The 20,882-nt window shown below is 38.7% G+C and overlaps 1 protein-coding gene across 1 annotated transcript; it reads left to right on the forward strand.

The window, feature by feature from the left end:
* Positions 1–1,247: 1,247 nt before the first annotated feature.
* On the forward strand, positions 1,248–19,849 carry LOC149002632 (tryptophan synthase beta chain 1). Its single transcript, XM_089136453.1, has 5 exons — positions 1,248–1,668; positions 1,785–2,141; positions 10,476–10,918; positions 11,038–11,132; positions 18,932–19,849. The coding sequence occupies exons 1-5, from the start codon at positions 1,339–1,341 to the stop codon at positions 19,105–19,107; spliced, it is 1,401 nt and encodes a 466-aa protein (XP_088992579.1). The 5' UTR covers positions 1,248–1,338; the 3' UTR covers positions 19,108–19,849.
* The last annotated feature ends 1,033 nt before the right edge of the window (positions 19,850–20,882 follow it).

A 20,882-nucleotide genomic window follows, 5' to 3' on the forward strand; every position in this document is an offset into this window, starting at 1 on the left:
CGCCTAACATTTGAATTTTCACAATTGTCGTTGCGCACATTAAAAAATTCTCAACATTAAGTTATATCCATTGCATATGCTATTCACTTAGAACTCGTTTGATAGCCCAACGAAAAACAGTTTTTGATGTTTCTTGCTTTCGAGAAACAAAATAATTGACAAAAAACCGTTTGATAAACCTTTGTTTTTTTTCCCCTAGATGATTTTTGAAATATAAATTGAAAATTATAGAAATTTAATTTGAAGAAATAGTTTTGATTGTTAACGTGCCTATTTTTCAAAGCAAAAGTTGGCACTAGCTAGGTTTACATGGAAGAGTTCAGAGAGTATATTCAAGGAATTTGATATTCTAAACATAAGAACTCTACTAAAATGGTGTTGATAGTGTTTTCAATTTTAGAGGCAAGTTTTATCCAAAGCCTAAAAAAATGCATTTGCTTTTAGAAACAATAAAAAATGTTTATGGTGTTTTTTCAAAGCAAAACTTTTGGTGGGTTATCAAATGGCTCCTTATTCTTGTATCTCTATTATATCCTCTTAGTTTTGAGCCCTTTACATTTAACTTGTTCGAGACGATGTCACTTTCAAGCATTGACTTAATCGTCCGAGGCGGTTAACTATTTGTCACTATATTTAGATGCTGAATTAAATTCCCTAAGGTTCAGCCTTGGTTTGCTCAAAATGAAGGAAATATCTTATCGATAACAAACATATTTGGGTACATATATTTTCAAACATATTTGCTTTGGTAGATATGCACTTCAGGCACTTGAACCCTCTTGGATCACATCCTAAATAAACAGAAGCTAGTCCACAAGCAATGATGTGATATACACATAAAAGTTAGGCCCCGAGCAATAACATGATATATACATATACTGGAAAAATATGGGTACATATATTTTCAAACAAAACCTTTGGAGTAAGACCTACGAAAACATGCATGGTGAAATTATAATTGGATTCAAAATGTTTTTTTTTTTTTTCGTAGAAAGGATGCGAAATGTTGGATGCATTGTGATCACATACTTTCTTAGTAAGAAGTGATCCATACTTTACTACAAAAAATAGAAGAATTAGGTAAAAGGTCATATTTGGATGCGAAATGTCGGCTACATTGAACAAGTCATGACTCATGAGTGATCACACTTTTCGGTGTGAAAGAATTGATCACATACTTTTTACTACCAAAGATTGAAAGGTTGTGGGTTCCACTCTTAATATCCCCATCCTCGTTTGTATAAAAGCGCATTTCTACCGAGACAAAAAAAAATAGCCGGGAGCGGGAGTTCGAAGCACTAACCATATCTCTTCCGTTCTAACAGTTTCAGTTCTCAAATGTCGATCTCCGTGAGCCCCAGTTACCGAAACCAAACTTCAGTCTTCAAGTATCGCCTTTCGTCATCAGATTATTCTCGGGTACCCTTTAAAATCGAGAAATTCCAGTTGGGTTCTTCTACCACTAGACCTGCTTCGATTTCTTGTGTGATGACGACTGAATCGGCTCAAATGGAAGTGAAAGAGAAGAAATGGGATGGTTTTCAGAGACCGGATTCGTTTGGTCGATTTGGGAAGTTTGGGGGTAAATACGTACCTGAAACCCTAATGTATGCTCTTACAGAACTCGAGTCAGCGTTCCGCTCACTAGCTGGAGATGAAGAATTCCAGGTTTGATCATTCAATTCTGATGATATTGTTTGGGTTTGCTAATAACTAGTAACCAAAAATGAAAATTTGAATTTCTCAAATGAGTATCTGATTTTTTAGTGTTTATTTAATCGCAGAAAGAACTAAATGTAATTTTGAGGGATTATGTTGGACGGGAAAGCCCTCTCTACTTTGCGGAGAGGCTCACGGAGCACTATAAGGACCCAAATGGTGAAGGGCCTCACATATACCTGAAGAGGGAAGATCTGAATCACACAGGGGCTCACAAGATCAACAATGCAGTCGCCCAAGCTCTGCTCGCTAAACGCTTGGGGAAACTACGCATAATTGCTGAGACCGGTGCTGGTCAACATGGTGTTGCAACAGCTACTGTCTGTGCTAGGTTCGGTTTGCAATGCATTATCTACATGGGTGCTCAAGACATGGAGAGGCAAGCCCTTAATGTTTTCAGAATGAGGCTTCTTGGAGCTGAGGTTTGTTGTCACCCTTAATTGATTTGTCCATTAGTTAGTAGTTTGACCGTTTCAATATTTATTCTGTAATGTTTAGGTGTATCTTGATTTGCGTTTCAGTATTTATTCTGTGTTCTTTAGCTGTATCTTGATTTGACCTGTCACGCATTCTTGTTGAGCTCTATTATATTTTACCGTGGACGGATCTTTTTTTTTTTTGGGTAAACTGGATGGATCCTTTTGATGGATGTAATCTTACACCTTAGTAGATTTAAAGGTTCCAACAAGAGCAGAATCATAGAAACATAAACCAGCTGTGTGGAATCTTAAATAGTCACCTAAACAACTCAGATCAGTTCCCAATTAGTAGCAAAACCAGGTTTCTTCTACTATTTCAAACCCTTAATGTTTGTTTCCAATCCAGCGGTTGGAATAAGGTTATGGGAAAGTGAATGAAAAAAAAAAAGGTACCTCGTTCAAGAAATATAAACTAAGCTAAACTCCACAACAAAACAGCAGGACAGCACAAAACAGAGATCTTATTCTCTAGTCATCATCTAAAATACATTAGGTAAGAATCTGCACGAAACAGGGATCACATTCTCTAGTCATTATATAAAATACATTTCGTTAGACTCTTTTTCTAAAATGATTGTTGGAGTTCACAGCTCGGCAAATTTGGCAAAATAGAAACCAGGTAACAAAATTCTGGATCGACTAGTAGTTTTCCACCCACAAGGCAGATCAAACTCCACTAGGTTCTAGGGTAGTAGTGTTAGAGCATCAACTAGGATTACCAAATTATCTCAATTGATGTGAGATGAAAGTACCTGAAATTTGCAACCATGTAGTCACAGAAACAGAGAACCTCCAGTAGTTTTATGGACAAAATAACTTCAGATTTCAAATAGGTTTGTAGCACCAGCAACTGTGATCACAGTCAGCCTTCAATCAATCTTAAATCAATGACACAATCTCACTACTTTGATGCTCTGGAACTTACTTTAAAGGCTAGAAGCAAACCAATAGATAATAGGGTATGACAAGGGATTCTCTCTAGAGCTTTGCTAGCTTCTTACTAGCCACCACCAGCGATGCAGATCTGGAGTAAAGAAGACCCGAATTGGATCACTCATGGGCCCACCAAATAATAGAAAAGGCTCAAATTTAATAATTAGTGTGCCAATATTGATAATAAAGAATTACTGGAACTTTAGAAGACATTATTATTGAGGGAAATTATTAGTGCTTCTGATGTAACCAGGCTAGATTTCAGGATCTTCTAAGGTAGAGCCAGCTCACAGTTAAGGGCTTTAGGTGTTTTGGCCAAGGGTTTTAGAGACCAATAATGCTGTTAAATCTGAAATTGATAAGAACCCAGGATTCAACTGGAATTTCAAATCCTAATGTGACTGAGATTTGGTTAGGCCAGGATTTGGGGGAATTGAATTCGCTATCCTGCAGATCAGAATTCTAATGCTACTAACCTGTAGTTCTGAAACAGATTCAAAGATTTAGGGGCTGAAGTATGGTGTTCAGGATTTTCTGCGCTTTTTTCATTTCTGCAGATTCTGCTCCATGAAGAAGATGAATTGCAGATTTTTTTTTTTTTGAAATCCAGAAACAGGGCAGCTTTGGGGTAACAATGTTAGGACTATGACCTATAAGTTTATGCGATTCTGATGAGGTTAAAAGGGGGTCAAACAAGGCTGAGATTGAAGGTCTCCTAGTGAGAGTAGGAAGCGGAGACGTGGACAAGGAGGAGGGAGGGAAATGGATTCTAGGGTTTGAGGTAGGGCTGGGTCTTGCTGGGGAATGAAAGGGAAGGGGCAGGGGCTGGATGTGATGGGGTTTGGGGGGGTCTTTAGGGTTGCATGAGCTAAGAGGAAGCTGCTGTAACTTACTTGGAAACTTGAATAAACTGCTGTGCAAATTGCAGAAAACGCTAGCTTAACCCAGCCGCATGTCATCCTTCTAGGGATCCCATGACTCCTCTCAAGTCTTTCAACTCATAATTTTCATTAACTCAAAAGTGAGAATCACAATGCAGAAAGAGGCTATTTATAAACTTTGACTCAAACAGGGATCTCCTCACAGTTGAAATCTAATTACATCTCAAACTAAACTCTATTAATAGTTAAAGAAAGGAATCAAATTACTACGAGATCCCAACCCTTAGATTGGAATCTCTTACAAACACTTATTTTGTGACTCAATAAACAACTTTTAAGCCAAACTAGGACTTAACTAAATAGAACTATTTTGAGATAAAGGAACCCTATCCTAACAACTCAACCCTAGCTAAAATGGACAGTAATTCTTAAACTACTGATTCAAACCGAAAAATAAAGATAAATTCCTGACCCTTGATTGAGGGGATTCTATCAAGACCCATATTCAGCCCCGAAAGGGGGCTTGAAAGATGACTGATATACCCCTGGGATATTTAGCCTGCTTTGAATGTCTTGTTGGGTGGTATTTGGGCCCAATTTTAAGGGAGCCCAACCTAGGATACATCAGCTCTCCTTTTTTTAAAACATTCATCACCTGATGAATGTGCTTGTCATGTACGTCTGGATCTATTCTTTGGTGGGTTTTCAAGTGATTCGACCTCTCATCTTGTAGTGAGGAGGAACCAATAGATGCATGGCTACTTGCACCTTTCCTTGATAGTACCTTGGTGGACTTGGACTAATGGTAATGTAATCTTCAATCCTAGCTACTTGAGTGTTACGAGCCCTAGGAAGAAGGGTGGCGTCGATGGTCATGCCTTTGAAGCCCTTTTTTGTCTGCACTTTGATCATCACTATTTCTATGGCCCGTAGGAGGTTTCTAGTATCCTCCTCAAGAAAGAAAATGAGACCCAAAGGAGGGCCAACTTTGCATGGACTTGGTGCTGGTACGACTCTGTTGTCTGTTGGCAGTAGTATGGAACCCTCTGGTGTAGTGGATACCTCATCGATGGAATCTTCTACCCCTAGGGTAGTCTTGCCGACCTATTCTATCGTCTTCTTTGTAAGAAACTGTTGGATTGGTGAAGAGGGTTCACCATTTGGTTATGGGGTTGTGGAGTTGCTGGTGGTGTCTTGGTTGAGCTCTGAACTGGGTCCTTCAGGTTTAGGATCCACCAAGTGCCATGTTTTGGTACTGGAGTCCTTCTGAATTGCTTTAAGGGTCTGCTTCTTCGTGACCTCTGTTGGTAGGTTCAAGGGTAAGAGTACAATCTTTACAATTGTTTTCATACAACCAGGATCTCGTGATGGTTACATCGTTATCATACAACCAGGGTCTCCTTAAAATAATGTCAGACAATCCCACAGGTACTACATCTCACCATATCTCCTCTGAGTAAGAGTGGAGACTGATGGGAACTAGATACCTATGAGTCACTTCTGTTTCTTCACTGTCTATGAAGGAAATTCTATGGGGTTGGGGATACCTCTCACTTTTAATATCAGCCCTCATTACAAATTCTTCTGACATCACATTTAAGTAACTACCACTGACAATAGTTTCCAAAGCCTTGCGCTCACCCGATTGGACTCTAGCGTAGAAGGGGCAACTCCTCTAGTCTTCTTCTCCTTCTGGCACTGCTTAAAGGACGTTATAGTTATTGAGGAAGGGGCTGCAATAGAAGTCTTCCATTGTGCTGCCTGCTGCTGGTTAGTGTAGCTTTGATACCAGGGATGTAACCCAGGGTTTAGGGTTATATTTTAGGAACTTCTAAGGTAGAATGAGCTCACAATTAAGGGCTTTAGGTGTTTCGGCCAAGGGTTTTAGGGACAAATAATGCTGTTAATTCAGATATGAAGTTGATAAGAACTCAGGATTCAACTGGAATTTCAAATCCTAATGTGACTGGGATTTGGTTGGGCCAGGGTTTGGGGGAATTGAATTGGTTATCCTGCAGATCAGAACTCTAATGCTACTAACCTGTAGTTCAGAAACAGATTCAAAGATGTAGGGGCTGAAGTATGGTGTTTAGGATTTGCTGCAATTTTTTCAATTCTGCACATTTTGCTCCATGAAGAAGATGAATTGCAGTTTTTTTAAAAAAAAAAAAAAAATCCAGAAACAGCGCAGTTTTTGGGGTAACGATGTTAGGACTATGATTTATAAGTTTATGCGATTCTGGTGAGGGTAAAAGGGGTTCAAACAAGGCTGAGTTGAAGGTTTCCTAATGGGAGTAGGAAGTGGAGCCGGACAAGGAGGAGGGAGGGAAAGGGATTGAGATAGGGCTGGGTCTTGCTGAGGAATGAAGCGGAAGGGGCAGGGAGTAGATGCGATGGGGTTTAGGGGGTCTTTAGGGTTGCATGAGCTAAGGGGAAGGTGCTATAACTTACATGAAAACTTGAATAAAATTACTGCTGTTGTTTGAATGCTGGAAGCTAGAAGAACTTGAAAATTGTGGAAAACACTAGCTTAACCCAGCCATAGATCACCCTTCCAGGGATCCCACAACTCCTTTAAAGTTTTTCTTCAACTCATAATTTTTAGAGCAAATTGCACTGGCATCCCAAAATTGAGGCCTTAAAGCACTGACACCCCACTTTATGTTTAAAAAGCACAGAGACCCCAAAATTGGACTTTTATTAGATATATTTGTCAAATTTATCACTGAAAACAGTTAAATTACCATTTATTTTAAAAAATATCCCTATAATAAACAGTGTTTGACAGGTTTTTAGTGACAAATTGGACAAATATATCCAATAAAAAATCAATTTTGGGGTCTATGTGCTTTTTAAACATAAAGTGGGGTGTCAGTGCTTTAAGGCCTCCATTTTGGGGTGCCAGTGCAATTTGCTCTAATTTTTATTAACTCAAAAGTGAGAATTACAATGCAGAAAGAGGCTATTTATAGCCTAAATTTAGAGACTCTGACTCAAACGGGATCTCCTCACAGATGAGATCCAATTACAACTCAAATTGGACTATATCAACAGTTAAAAAAAGGAATCAAATTACTACGAGATTTCAACCCTTAGATTGGAAACTCTTACATATACTAATTTGTGACTCAACAAACAACTTTTAAACCAAACTAGGACTTTACTTAAATAGAACAACTTTGAGATAAGTTCCTAAAATTAAGGAACCCTATCCTAACAACTCAACCCTAACTAAAATAGACTGTAACTATTAAACTACTAATTCAAATAGAAAAACAGAGATAGATCCTTGACCCTTAGATTGAGGGAATTTTATCAAGACCCATATTCAGCCCCAAAAGGGGGCTTGAAGAATGACCAAATACCCTTGGGATATTCGGGCCAGCTTTGAATGCCTAGTTGGGTCTGGTTTTTGGACCCAATTTTAGGGGAGCCTAACCCATAATACATTAGTTTCCCCCTGAGTCTAATTTTAACAGTACCCTATAGTTTCCCCAAATGGCCAGTGATATCCCCTATTAAGTGCAACAGTAACACTTAGAACCCCTTCCACTTGTAAATCTCTCTGTTAAGTGATGACAATCAGCAATTTATGTTTTTCAAAAAGACTAAAATGACCTTTGAGCCCGAACCCTACCTATGATTCCCATTGCCTTCTGCCATTTTCTTAAATAATTGAGATGCTGCTTTGTCTCCTTCAGCTGTTCCTGTAATTTTTAGCAAGGTGTCATATCACCAAAATCCCTACTTGATATGTCCACCATTTCAAGAGACAACAACATCTGGAGGTGTCTTCTTAATAAAATGCTTTTACAGAATGTAGGATATTCTCATTTTGATGTTGACCTAACCAGGAAGATAGAAGTCCAGGCTTATGAATCGTCTGCATCTTGATCTTCTGAACCGTTCCACCAACCACTTTCACTGGCTTGATGCGCAATCAATTCGCGAAGTTCATCTCCATGACAAGCCCCAACCACATCTGACTCCACCTGTTTGGTCCTCACAATGTCTATTTTACAAAAAGAACATGAAATTCCTCCAAACTCACAGCTAAATTCCTGTCTTCAGATTTATTTATTTATTATTATTATTTTTAAGTAACAATTCACTCCTTCTGCCTGAGTCCCATCTGTAGAAGATTCTGCATCTTTATTGGCCAGTGTCTGAAACCTCCCTCAAATCAGCTCGTAAAGCACCACCATCAAACAGTTTTGTTCCATGGGCAAAACTTCTTGGCATTGTATCCCACATTGCCAGTTTCATCTAAGGGGTAATCTCATCAACAGGATCCAACAAAGCCAAACCTGCGGTCGTCTTCTCAACAGTGAGCTGTTGCTCCCACTTCTGAGATTGATCATTTCCCAGACTGACAACAGCTTCTGAATCACAATCAAAGTAGGAATATCTGACCATTTGATTTCAAGGGCAAAACTTGCTCAGCATTACCTTCCAATTTGCATATCCACTGATGACTCCAATCTCATTAAGAATTGCCACTTTGTGAAGACAAGTGACCAAGTACTAGATATCTTCATCAAAGTCTCATCTCCAAAATATTCCCCCCCCCCCCCCCCAAAAAAAAAAAAAAAAAAAAAAAAGAAGAAGAAACGAAGGGGGGGTCTGTTAGATAGAGTAAACCGTCAGTATAGTATTTGTATTCTTAGGGTTATAAATACCCTTGTACATATCATTTACAGAATATATGAAATACCATTTTCTACATTCTCTACATGGTATCAGTTTTATAATCAGGCCTCTGCCCCTAGGTTCTCGATCTTTCCTTTTCTAGATTTCTTTTTCTTGCCTTTCTTTCTTCTAATGGCTTCTCCAGCTTCTGAAATGCTCAATCCACCATCTATGGTGGCTTCTTCTCCGTTGGTATCGATCAACGTTGCTGCTGCGCTTCCGATCAAACTGAGTTCTTTGAATTTTTTGCTCTGGAGGGCTCAATTTCTTCCACTTCTTCGTGGCTATGACCTATTAGGTTATCTCGATGGCACTTTTCCGAGACCGATTTCCTCTGCATCTACCGACAGCGGTTCGATTTCGTCTGCGATGTCTGGATCTGTTACTTCTTCAGTGCTTTGGGATCGCCAAGATCAATTAATTCTTAGTTGGCTTGTTGCATCTGTTTCTGAGAGGATTCTTCCGCACATAGTTGCTGCTCGAACATCTCATGAGGCTTGGAAGAAACTTAATAAGGCGTTTGCCTCTGGTTCAAGAACTCGAATTCTTGAACTCAAGAATCGCTTATTTCAGCTTCAACACGGTTCTTCTTCGGTTGCTGATTATATTCTTGAAATTCTCTCTCTCACTGATATGTTAGTTGCTGCAAATTCCCCTGTTTCGGATGAAGATTTGGTATTAATTACTCTGAGAGGTTTGGGTGAAGATTATAAAGATTTTGGCACTTCTGTTCTTGTTCGAGCGGATCCAGTGTCGTTTGATGATTTACAAGGTCTTCTGCTATCTCATGAGAGCCATCTACGTGTATCTTCACATGAGGTTGCTAGTACCATTCTGCCTGCTAATGTTGCTGTTCGTGGTTCTTCCAGTCAAGTCGCTGCTTCTGGTAACAATAATCGAAAATTTTCTTCTCGAGGAAGATTCAATGGTCGTTATAAAGAGCTGGTTGGAGAAGAAAAATTGGCAAACATAATATTGTGATTCAAGAAAATTGGTGAAGGGGCTTCATTCTCCACTAACCACAATTTCTCCAGCTCTTCATCTTTCTCTAGTTATTCTCTCCTGGCTGTTCCATGTTCCATTGTTAGAAATGAACCTCACCTAGTTTCTAACTCTATTACCATGGTAAAGTGCTTGGAATATTGCATGGTGGTAAGAACGCTAATAATGTTCATTGCAAATTCTTCAACACTTACCTATAAGAGATGGATGCTCACCAAATCTGGCAAACATAAGCCATCTGCATGGAAAGTTGAACTTTTAATTATAGCTGGAGTATTAAGTCAACCCAAATTATACTGCCCCAAAAGATGCCTTCTGATGGCTAATTTGTTAAGATAAACTGTTTCAATAGAGTATATGATAGTGTAGGTATGTTCTGTCTGTTTCTTTTGTTGCCTTCTTCTGAACTTAATTTTCCTCAGAATTGTTGTTTAGTGAATGTTATAAACTGTTGAATATTTCTATGGCCTTGAATTGTATGTTTGAGCTCTATGGTTGATGCTTCATTGTGTAATACTTAATACAAATTTTGGTTACAAATGAATTGAATTTGGCAGCCATAGGCAGAGTAGGTTACCTACTGGTGGGTGCCTGATGTACTTTTGTTACTTTGCTAAGCCTGAGAAGATGAGATGTAATATACTTTCTGTTTGTTTTATTGTGCAAATTGGTTGCGTACCTATTTATGGTTTTTCTTGCCTTCTTTCTATTTTTTTATTTTGATTACTCATAAATTTGTGTTTTTTTTTTTTAACTGGGGGATCTTATGTAGGTTAGAGCTGTCCATTCTGGTACCGCCACACTGAAGGATGCCACATCAGAGGCTATACGGGACTGGGTAACTAATGTTGAGACGACCCATTACATTCTGGGTTCTGTTGCTGGCCCTCATCCATACCCTATGATGGTCAGAGATTTCCATGCCGTGATTGGGAAAGAAACAAGGAAACAGGCAATGGACAAATGGGGTGGCAAGCCGGATGTATTAGTCGCCTGTGTTGGTGGAGGTTCAAATGCAATGGGGCTATTTCATGAGTTTGTTGACGATGCAGATGTTAGGATGATTGGTGTGGAAGCTGCTGGTTTTGGTGTAGACAGTGGTAAACATGCTGCTACTTTGACAAAAGGGGAGGTAGGGGTGTTGCATGGAGCTATGAGCTATTTATTGCAAGACGATGATGGACAAATAGTTGAACCGCACTCTATAAGCGCCGGGTAATAAATGAGAACGTATTTTCTACCCATTCTATTGGTTCATACTGTTCCATGCGTGCTATTTTTTCTTCTTTTCATCTATATATAAAGAATGTAAAATGATTGCTGTGTGATATTAGGCTGGATTACCCTGGTGTGGGACCAGAGCATAGTTTTTTGAAAGATATTGGGCGTGCTGAATACTATAGCGTCACTGATGAGGAGGCACTTGAAGGTATATATTCTGTAAATCTGGATAATCTTCTACAAGTAATGTAGTACTGTATTTGATTGATAAAATAGTAGCCAAATGGGATATTTTCATAGGAAGGAAATTCAGATTTCATAGACTCATGAATGGGACAGAAGAGTGCTATCACTATGATTACTCTAGGATAACATCAGAACAATAGGGACAGATTTGTACTTCAAGGTAAGGGTAGTAACCAAAATAGAAGATTAAGAACTAGATGGGCTTATTGCTAGATGGAGAAGTGAGGGAATGACACAGCAGATCTGAGAGAACAACAAGGACAACAAAATAACAATTGGGCTTTACATCATAGGTTTGATTCGATTGGACACCAACCTACCTTGATCAAACACAAGGGTTCTCCATAGAGAAGAAAGGCTAATGAAGCAACTTGATTTCAAATGACGAATATTTTGATTCACCCTCTTACATAAGTTTCCTTATATAGACATTTTAAAGAGAAATATTAAATGTACTATCCAACCACTAGCTAATACCTACCTGTTAATGTCTCAACTACTACCTAACTCTTAATAAAGGAAAACCCCTTTTGACAAGAGTTCCTTATTTTTAAACTATACCCCTTTTTATTGACTTTGAAAATCTTAAGGATTAGGCTTGGTCTTGCACATGAAAGTCATGGGCTGATTTGGTTCATATCCTTAAGCCTTTGATGGGCCTAACCGATTGAGCTTTTACTTTCTTGTATATGTCTTCAATTCTTCATAAGCTCTCCCTCGCTTGAAAACATTTGTCTCCTATGCATGGATGAATGACATGTAATGCTCATACAAATTGGGCTCGAGCTTCTTGAAATCATCAACATGAATCCAAGTACTATCATGTTGTGGACGATTATTCCATTTGACAAGGAAATCATGGTATCCGATGCCATGACGAGTGGTTTTGTAAGAGTCATCCAAAGCCTCCTCAATGATTTCATCAATTGGTGGCTTGAGTTAGGGTAGCTAAACTAGCTGTGAGGTTCCTTGAGAGTTGTGAGGGTGTTTTAGCTGCTGCTTTCTGAGTTTTAATCTAAGACAGCGAGGGTTTAAGGCCTAGATTGCTGCTGGTTCAATTTGGGAGGGTTGACATAAGTGACCTTGGGTTACATTAGAATCCTAGAAAGAAAACAATATTAGAAGCATATCTTACAAAATAAGGACAAGAAGTAAAATTAGAAATCCCACTTACAAGGTAAAAATACTAAGCCATGATAGGTCCTCTCCCCTAGGGGTGCAAGTTTGGCCCTGGCGGCCCTGACTCGCCCTAAGCCCGCCCTGAGCCCGAATAGGGTTTGGGCTAAAGATTTTGGCCCTAAGGGCGGGTTAGGGCCAAAATATTCTGGCCTTGAACTAGGGCCAAGGGCGGGCCTGGGATTACTCTCTGGCCCGCCCAGCCCATCCCGGCCCGTCTCTGATTTTTGGCCCTGATCTTGGCCCTGATCTTGGCCCCGACCCAACCCCCGATTTTGGCCCCCGATTTTGGCCCCGATCTTGGCCCCGATCTTGGCCTTGACCCGGCCCCCGATCCTGGACCCGATCTTGGTCCCGATTTTGGCCCCGATTTTGGCCCCGATTTTGTCCCCGATCTTGGCCCCGATCCTGGCCCCGATTTTGGCCCTGATCCTGGCCCTGGTCTTGGCCCTGATATTAGCCCTGATCCTGACCCTGATCCTGGCCCTGATTTTAGTCTAAAGACTCTGAACCCTCCACCCACATGGAGAGGAATTAATTGTAATACATATGGGTGGATACTTGACACGTGTCAAATTTTAGAAACATGATCATGTTTTGTAGAAAATTAATAAAAATAAATTATAACCTCATTACCAATGTAATAAGCATCTATTTGATTTTGGCCCTGATCCTAACCCTAATTTGATCTTCATACTAACATTGATTTGAGTCTTGATTTTGACATTTAGTCAATTTGATCATATTAGACTATAAATTCACTTTTTATATTATTTTTAAGGTAATTTTTTTTCCAACAAAGTCATTTTTAGTTCAATAAAATATTGATTTTGTTTTTTGACTAAGGCGAGATAATATATTATAAATAATAAAAACTATTACATAAAGAATTAATCTGTAACAAATCTATACCCCAACTTCATATCATGAATATCTAACAAATTTACTGTGATATTTCAAAAAAATTTATTAAAAACATATAGCTATGTTTGTAACTAACATCATTTTCTTTAACTATGAAATATATATATATATATATATATTTTTTTTTTCTTTTTTGTTGAATACTAAATTATCGTCGATTTACTTGTTAACAAGGTTTTGAATATGAAATTTTTTGTATTGACTAAAGATATCAATTTATTGAACAGTTGTGAATGAAAACATACCTACCTACGGCTTAAGTTCTTGACTTTGAAGATAAAATTTCCATTTATCAGATTCCTTTTGAATTATGAATCTCAGATGTTTCCAAGTTTACAAAAAGAGTTTGTATGACATTCTCTATAATTGACTTGACTTTCAAATATGCCTAAATTTAATTACAATTCTATTTCATAAATAATTTTAAATCTTTGCTGCTGGAGAAAAATCAAAGAGAAAAATCAAAGAAAAAAACAGAATGAGAGAGAGAGAGAGAGAGAGAGAGAGAGAGAGAGAAACTTGGGAGAAAGACAAATTGGAAATTTGGAATGAAGTTTGACCATTGTCTTAGAAGTTAGAAATTAATTGAGAATTAAGATAAATCTTTTTCTTTTTCCCTTCGAGCTTACATATAATAAACATAATTTTCATCGAATAGCAAATTAGAAAACCCTAGAAATTTGGATTTCTCTATTTGTCTAAAATCTAAATGGGTATAAATAGTTAAATACATATTGAAAATAAGTTTTGGATTATTTGTTGACATATTTACTATTTTATTTTCCAGAACTGAGTTTGGAATTTAAGAATTTAATTACTTTAATATGGATTTTAATTACTACCTGTCTTACATTTGATATTTACGACCAAAGATATGGCCAATTAAAGCTAGGGACAAGGCCAATTAGGGCCTGGGCCAATCAGGGCCAACCCATCCCGACCCGGCCCAATTAGGGCGGGAATGGGCTTGGCTTGGCCCTGTAGGGCTTAGGGCCAGGGATAATAATCATTGGCCCTGAACTAGGGCCAAGGCGGGAATGGGCTCAATACCATATAGGGCTGGGCTTGGGATTGCAAAAGCCCCAAGCCCGGCCCAGTTGCAGCCCTACTCTCCCCTCACTCCCCCCCCCCCCACCCCCCAAAAAATAAAATAATAATAAATAAATAATCATAGTAAGCTTGAGGTTTTTGACACTTCACCACTGAAGCTGGACCAAACAAATCACCCCATGCCCAGCTTGGAATAAACTTGCTAGGAAGTATGCTCATACAAAGTTTAGTGAATCCATTGGCCGGTTATTTTGCAGAAAAGACAAATGGAATAGCAATCAGCTTGTTGATGACGCCATTCCATACAAAGTGACAACTAAGTTCAAAATGCGTTGCTCTTTCATGCAACTCCCGATCACTAAAATTGCCTGTTATAAAGCAAATCCATTGAATCACTGGCCAGCTTAATCCTATAATGTAACCAATTTAGATGATTTATGCATGGTGCTGCCCTTTGTTCAATAGAGAAGTTGCTCCATTGTGACTTAGTGGTTCCAGGTTCAAATATACGAACAGCCTGTCCATACTGCTTACTTGACTTGTTTATATGGTACCATTGTTGATGGATTAAAAGCCCACATGTAACCCATAGGAGCAAGCCCCAAAATCAGCCCAGCAAGGTTGTGGGATGTGACTGCTGTAGAGGCAGCCTGGTCTGATTATGTCACAAGTTTTCATTAGTTCAATGGAGCATGAATGAAGAAGGAAATGAATTTAAATCGCTGTTCACGTCTCCATTTACGTGAACAGTTTCGCGACCCATTATTTCGCATAGTGGAAATACTCGATAGAAGATTCTGGTAGCCCAAGATCAGATTACATGAAGCTTTTATTCTTGGGAAACATAAGACCTTAATTTAGTTTCTATTTATGTTATTTATTTGTGTGGCTGAGTTATAAAGCATGGTAGTTTCTAATTTTTAGTTAGTTTTTATTTTCCATAAGATTTATTGTCACTACTTACTAGGTTATAAGTTTATACTTCCAATTTGAAGAGTTTCTTTGGTGAACCTTTAGCAAAGCTATGAATAGGCCATCCATAGCAATAATAGAGAAGTTTTTTTGGGAGAAATTGCCTTGTGGCGTAGTAGCCTCAGTTATGTAGTGAAATCCATGTCCTACAGCTGTGATAGCTGTGATGAGAGACCTGGGGCTAGACATAGCCCATCCTTTAGCCCCGTTTTTTGTCTATCCTTCTTCTCTATCCCTTCTTATCCTTCACGTTCTTCTTTCATATAAAAAGAAACACCCCCTCCCCCTCCCCCCCCCCCCCCCCCCCACCCCCACACACACGCACAAAAAAAGGGAAGTTTTCAGCGCCACCCTTTGAGGTATCCAATTTATCAGTCAGTCTCCCTATTAGTAACACCGTTAGTCTTCAGTTAATTTTTATTTTTAGATTTCCAATATTATCCCCACATTCTAACGGTATTAGTAATAGGGGGTTTGATCGATAAATTGGGTAACTCGTGGAGTGGCATTAATATTAGGGGGTGCCTTGTTGGGTGGCACTTAAAATTTCCGTTTAATAAACCGAAGTTGTTTTCTGAACCATTTTTTTCTTGTTCTGCTAATAGAGAAAGGCTTTTTCAATCTGAAGGAATCTGGCCCTGCTTACAAAATTGATGTCTCGAAGCATGGAAAAGCATTGTCCAATGATTGCATCCATGGCCGAAACATGATTGAAGTCCGAAGCAGAATCTAGGAAAAGTCCTACACCAACAAATCAATCAACGACATCGATTCAGTACGGATTCATAGGAACTTACTTTCTGAATTAAAATTTAGAATTCAAGTCGGAGGCCTTCTCAACTCCCATTCAATCTGATACCATAGAAAAATCCAGTATCCAAATTTGAAATTAAATGACTGATATTCAATCACTTGTTGGCTTCTTCCACTGTTAAAGACTACAGTTTTTCATATAGAAAAAAGCCAACTGTTGAAATCCTTCCATTTTGAATCCTCTCGGTTTCACTCTGGTCACTCAAAGTTTCTTCATATGACCATTTGTTGGAAAATTTGTCCGGTCTTCGAATCCAATTGTATCACCTCTTCTTTCAGCTCTTCTTCTTCCTTGTCATTGCCTCCAATGGTTTCATTGTCAATCTCCTTTCTACTGTCATCAATTATTACTCTACAAGCTTCCTTTGAAGAATTTAAAGTTCTATTATTACTTTCTTGGCCGTATACTGAAACATTAAGTGCAGATTTTGTCGACTTATCATTGGATCCAAACTCTCATCAATATTTTATTGAGTGGTTTGTTTTGTGCAGCTTGTGCCCACACAAGATTATACAAACCAGAAGAATGAGCACTTGAAACAGGATATTTCAATAGATCGCTCATCCAAACCCCAGAATCACCCTTGCTTTTTGATGAAACCTTAACTTCCTGTTTGAAATCTTCTTCGCTGATTACTTAAATGGATGCAGAATCAAAGGAAAACAGCTTAATTAAGGTTACTTCTCTGGGTCTGAAAAACCAAAGTCATGGGGAGAAAATCAAATCCTTAAACCCCCACTAAAAAAGTAATATCTGTTTTTTTCCCAATGAACCATTTACCAGTACTTGGACTAAGTTACTGCCACTAGCTGGTTTTTCCGACGGTTTACCTTTTTTCTGTCAGTTCGCCGGTGTCAGCTGGAAATTGGTGGTGATCAGTGGATGGAAGGGGTTTGGTGATGAAGATGGGGCTTTTTCCATTCAGGGGCATTTTTGTCTTTTTTAAAAAACTTAACTTGCTTACATCAGAGCATTGAACTGCGATTTCTAATGGCAGGGGTTTTGACTGATAAGTTGGATACCTCAGGGGGTGGCGCTGAAAAATTCTGGAAAAAAAAAAAGTTCTAGTTATTGTATATTATCTTTCATTAGTTTACTGATCCTGCTTGCAATCTGTCTCCCACTGATATTCTCCAGTTTGAGGTCAGATTCTTGCATTAGTTGTAGATGGACTCCTGTTGTGCTTGTCATTCTGTGTATAGCATACTTCCGTAAAAGCAGATTGATGCTATTTATTGTCAGCTTTAGTCTGAACTTTTTAATTGTCAACCTCAGCCATGCCGCCACCTTCTGGTACATAGCTTCCCATTCTGCTACTTTGATGACAAGATCGTCACCCAATATAGATGGTTTTTGTGCAACATTGGGTGGTATATTCAGATTGTATAACGCAGTGTTGTTTGCAGACGAGGTTGACTACCGAGAGAGAGTGGTTGTAGATCAGCACAGGCATTGCTTCTTCTGTAAATCCTGCAAGCAAAAGTAAAGCTGCATACATTGTGATCCTTCACAGACCCTGCGGTGGTTGGAGGAAAAAAGGGGAAATTGTGAAGGAGCCAAATAGCCTTCGCTAGCCTTAGCTGAGGAAGTCAAACAAATAACTGACTTGTTTTGTCTTCGAAGAATCAGTATCCGGCTGACTTGTTTTGTTTTCAAAGAATTAGTATCCTGCTGCTTTTGGTTGTGTTGGTCTTTAGCTACAGACTTGGCTGACTTCTTTGGAAGGAGCAAGCAGTGAAGGTCCCTCACCTCTTTTCCTTTTTCAAGCTGCCTACCTTTCCCCCTCGCCCAGCTGAACAATAGTAGACTGATCCCTCTGCCTCTCAATCCCCCACTTCGGTCTAACATGAGAGTAGTAGTTGGTGATACAAGTCGTAGTAGTTGCCCGAGATGGTGAGATGCCATTCCAAGACATCAAACCTATATGTTATTTTCTTCTCTCTTCCATGCCTATCTGCTTTTAGGCACTAGCTTTTTGTGTGGTTGGAGGGTTGTTTATGTGCTGAGTTATTCACTTTTAGTATTAAATGAGGCTTACTGAGCTGGGCCAACTAGCTTAGCTCAGGCTCAGCTAAGGAGTCACATGACAAAGGTCAAGCTTGGCTCAAGTGAGTGGAGTAGATGAAAGAGCTAAGGTTGAGCAGCTAATTTACAATCAAAAGCATTCTTGTTGGTTTTACTTCTTTACTTTAAAAAACACAAATGAAATCCTTGGACATATAGGTAGAATAATTTACTTTTGTCCGTCTTTTTAAAGATATCTGCAAAGTGTATTCTCTCCTTCAAGAAAGCGAATACTTATTTGTAACTAATTTCTGCTTAAACTTCTGGTCTTATGATCCAACGACCTCAAGTTTCTGCTTTGGAGTGTGAGATCAGGGAATGTGAGGGCCTGGACCCATAAGGAGGAGGTTTTCTATTGTTCTATGTAGTGTGTGGTAGTGCCTAGTTTGAATACCAGCATACCATTATTTACCTCTTCTTAAGAATTGCTATACACTGAATTTGTATAGATGCTAAACTAATGCGACTTGGTGCTTATGTTGGCAAGCCATACAGCTGTGACCTAGATATATGGTGTTATGGCTCTTGATTGAATAAATGCAGACCTACAGAGACCTTTTTAACAACTTGCTAATGCTGGAAGCTGTGAAAAATTAGACTTACATTTATGTTCTCTAGGCTTCATTTGGCAGCCTTCAGTTAACGGGGGTGTTGCAGTAAAATCGATGAATTTGAATTTCCTGACTTCTTTGGTTTTTAGACTCTCTGCAAAAGAGTATTTATTGTCTTTCTTATGTGTTCCTTTTGGTGTTCAAATGTAGCTTTCAAGAGAGTATCTCGACTGGAGGGTATAATTCCAGCTTTGGAGACATCTCATGCATTGGCTTATCTGGAGAAACTATGCCCCATGCTACCAAATGGAACCAAGGTCGTCGTGAACTTCAGTGGTAGAGGTGACAAAGATGTTCAAACAGCCATTAAATACTTGGAGGTGTAGAGGGTTTGTCACTATATCCTCTTCAATTTGATCAAAATTTTGCATCCCTTAATGTGTAAGGGTTTTGCTCATTAGGATTTCGTTTTGGTGTATATGTTGGACATCTGTTACTATAGCAGGATTGCAATTCTGCTTTTAGATGTTGCAGCTAACACAGATTTTAGCTAGTATGTAAGTTTATCAGGATGGTGTGTTGAACAAGCCCAAAATCTATAGAGCTCTGCCAGGTATGCTTCTTCTCTGGTAATTCTGCAACATAGAGGGTGTGACAACCCATGCTTCCAATTATAGCTTGATGGTGATACATTGTTTAGAGTAGGGGGTGTAAACGGACCGGATTCGGATCAGATAGTGGTATATCCATATCCGCATTCTATTATGTTCGGACGGATTCGGATAATATCCTATCGGTTTTCGGACGGATTCTGTCGGATTCGGATGATAATCGGATAATTATTTTCTTCAAGTAGATTATTCTAAATGGGCATGAATATAGAATAAATACAAGTTTTCAACTACCAGTTTACATCTTTACCTTTTTATTGTGAGGGCTAGGTTTGAAATTTAAGAATTTAACAACTTTGGTAGCTATTTTAGTAGAAAATCTAGAAAAATAGTCACATATTATAGATAAAATTTATAAAAATAAGAATAATAAATCTAAATAAATAACTTAATCGGATAATTTTATCGGACGGATAATAATCGGTAAGAAAGGGGCATACCATATCCACATCCTATTAATAATCGGACGGATTCGAATACCCCTAAACGGATGCGGATATGAATTCGGAAACCGGATTTCGGATATCCATTTACACCCCTAGTTTAGAGTGGAAGGTTTGTAAGTGCTAAATCCTTTTTATCCGTTGGATCTGGCGGGATGTCTACCCTCGAATCCAACCGATAGAAAATTGTGTTCCGCCCAAACTTTTACAGCCGGTGTTCGAAGAGGGGGTTTAATAGTGGTCTACTTTACTAATGTCCAAAGGTGGATCTCTTAAATGTGTGGTGATTGATAGGCAGTTAAAGGAGTTAAAGGAGGCTCCGGACTTGATCCAGCCAACATGTCAAGGAGCTATAAATATCTTCGGACTCCCGCGATCCCCTTTCTTTCCTTAAAAGGGTGCTTTATATTAATTTACTGAAAATAAGTAGTGGAGAATATTACATATATCATTTGGAAGGATTGAACCCTAACTTACGCATTGCGAGGCCTTAGTTACTACTAACCGAGCAGACCTTTGATGGTGTAAAGGGCAGTTTTTTTCTCAACTTGGTAAGCTATCTTTGATGGTGTAAAGAGAAAATTTTCTCAAGTTGATTTGGGGTCCTTTTTAAGATCAAGTTTAGATTGTAGATATCTTTTAAAATGACATGTGGGCCCTCCAGGGTTAAAAGATGGTTGAAAGTGTTTTTCTTTAAGGATATTTGGGTCATTATGAGTTTAAGGTTTTCTCCATTTCGTCATAAAGATGTGAAGTCATTAAAAGAGGTTTATGTATGAGTATTACTATAGTAGACCATAAATGAACAGCACAATATTCTACCCAGATGAATAGAAGTTCTCAATTCATGACTTACTGTTGAATTTACCTTCAAATGACAACATCAGATCCTAGCATTACTAATGCAGAATGAATGCCCTTTGCTTAGGAGAACAAAAAGTCATTCTCATACATTTCTACTGGCAGGAGTAAAAATAGATAAAGATGCCAACATTGTTGGTAACTCAATGGAAAGCAGTCCTCATCCCATCACCATTTGAGAGTTTA

Source organism: Hakea prostrata, chromosome 10 (genome assembly GCF_041222555.1).
Source record: "Hakea prostrata isolate BN-2017 chromosome 10, UWA_Hpros_2, whole genome shotgun sequence".
In the NCBI taxonomy this organism is placed as follows: Eukaryota; Viridiplantae; Streptophyta; class Magnoliopsida; order Proteales; family Proteaceae; genus Hakea; species Hakea prostrata.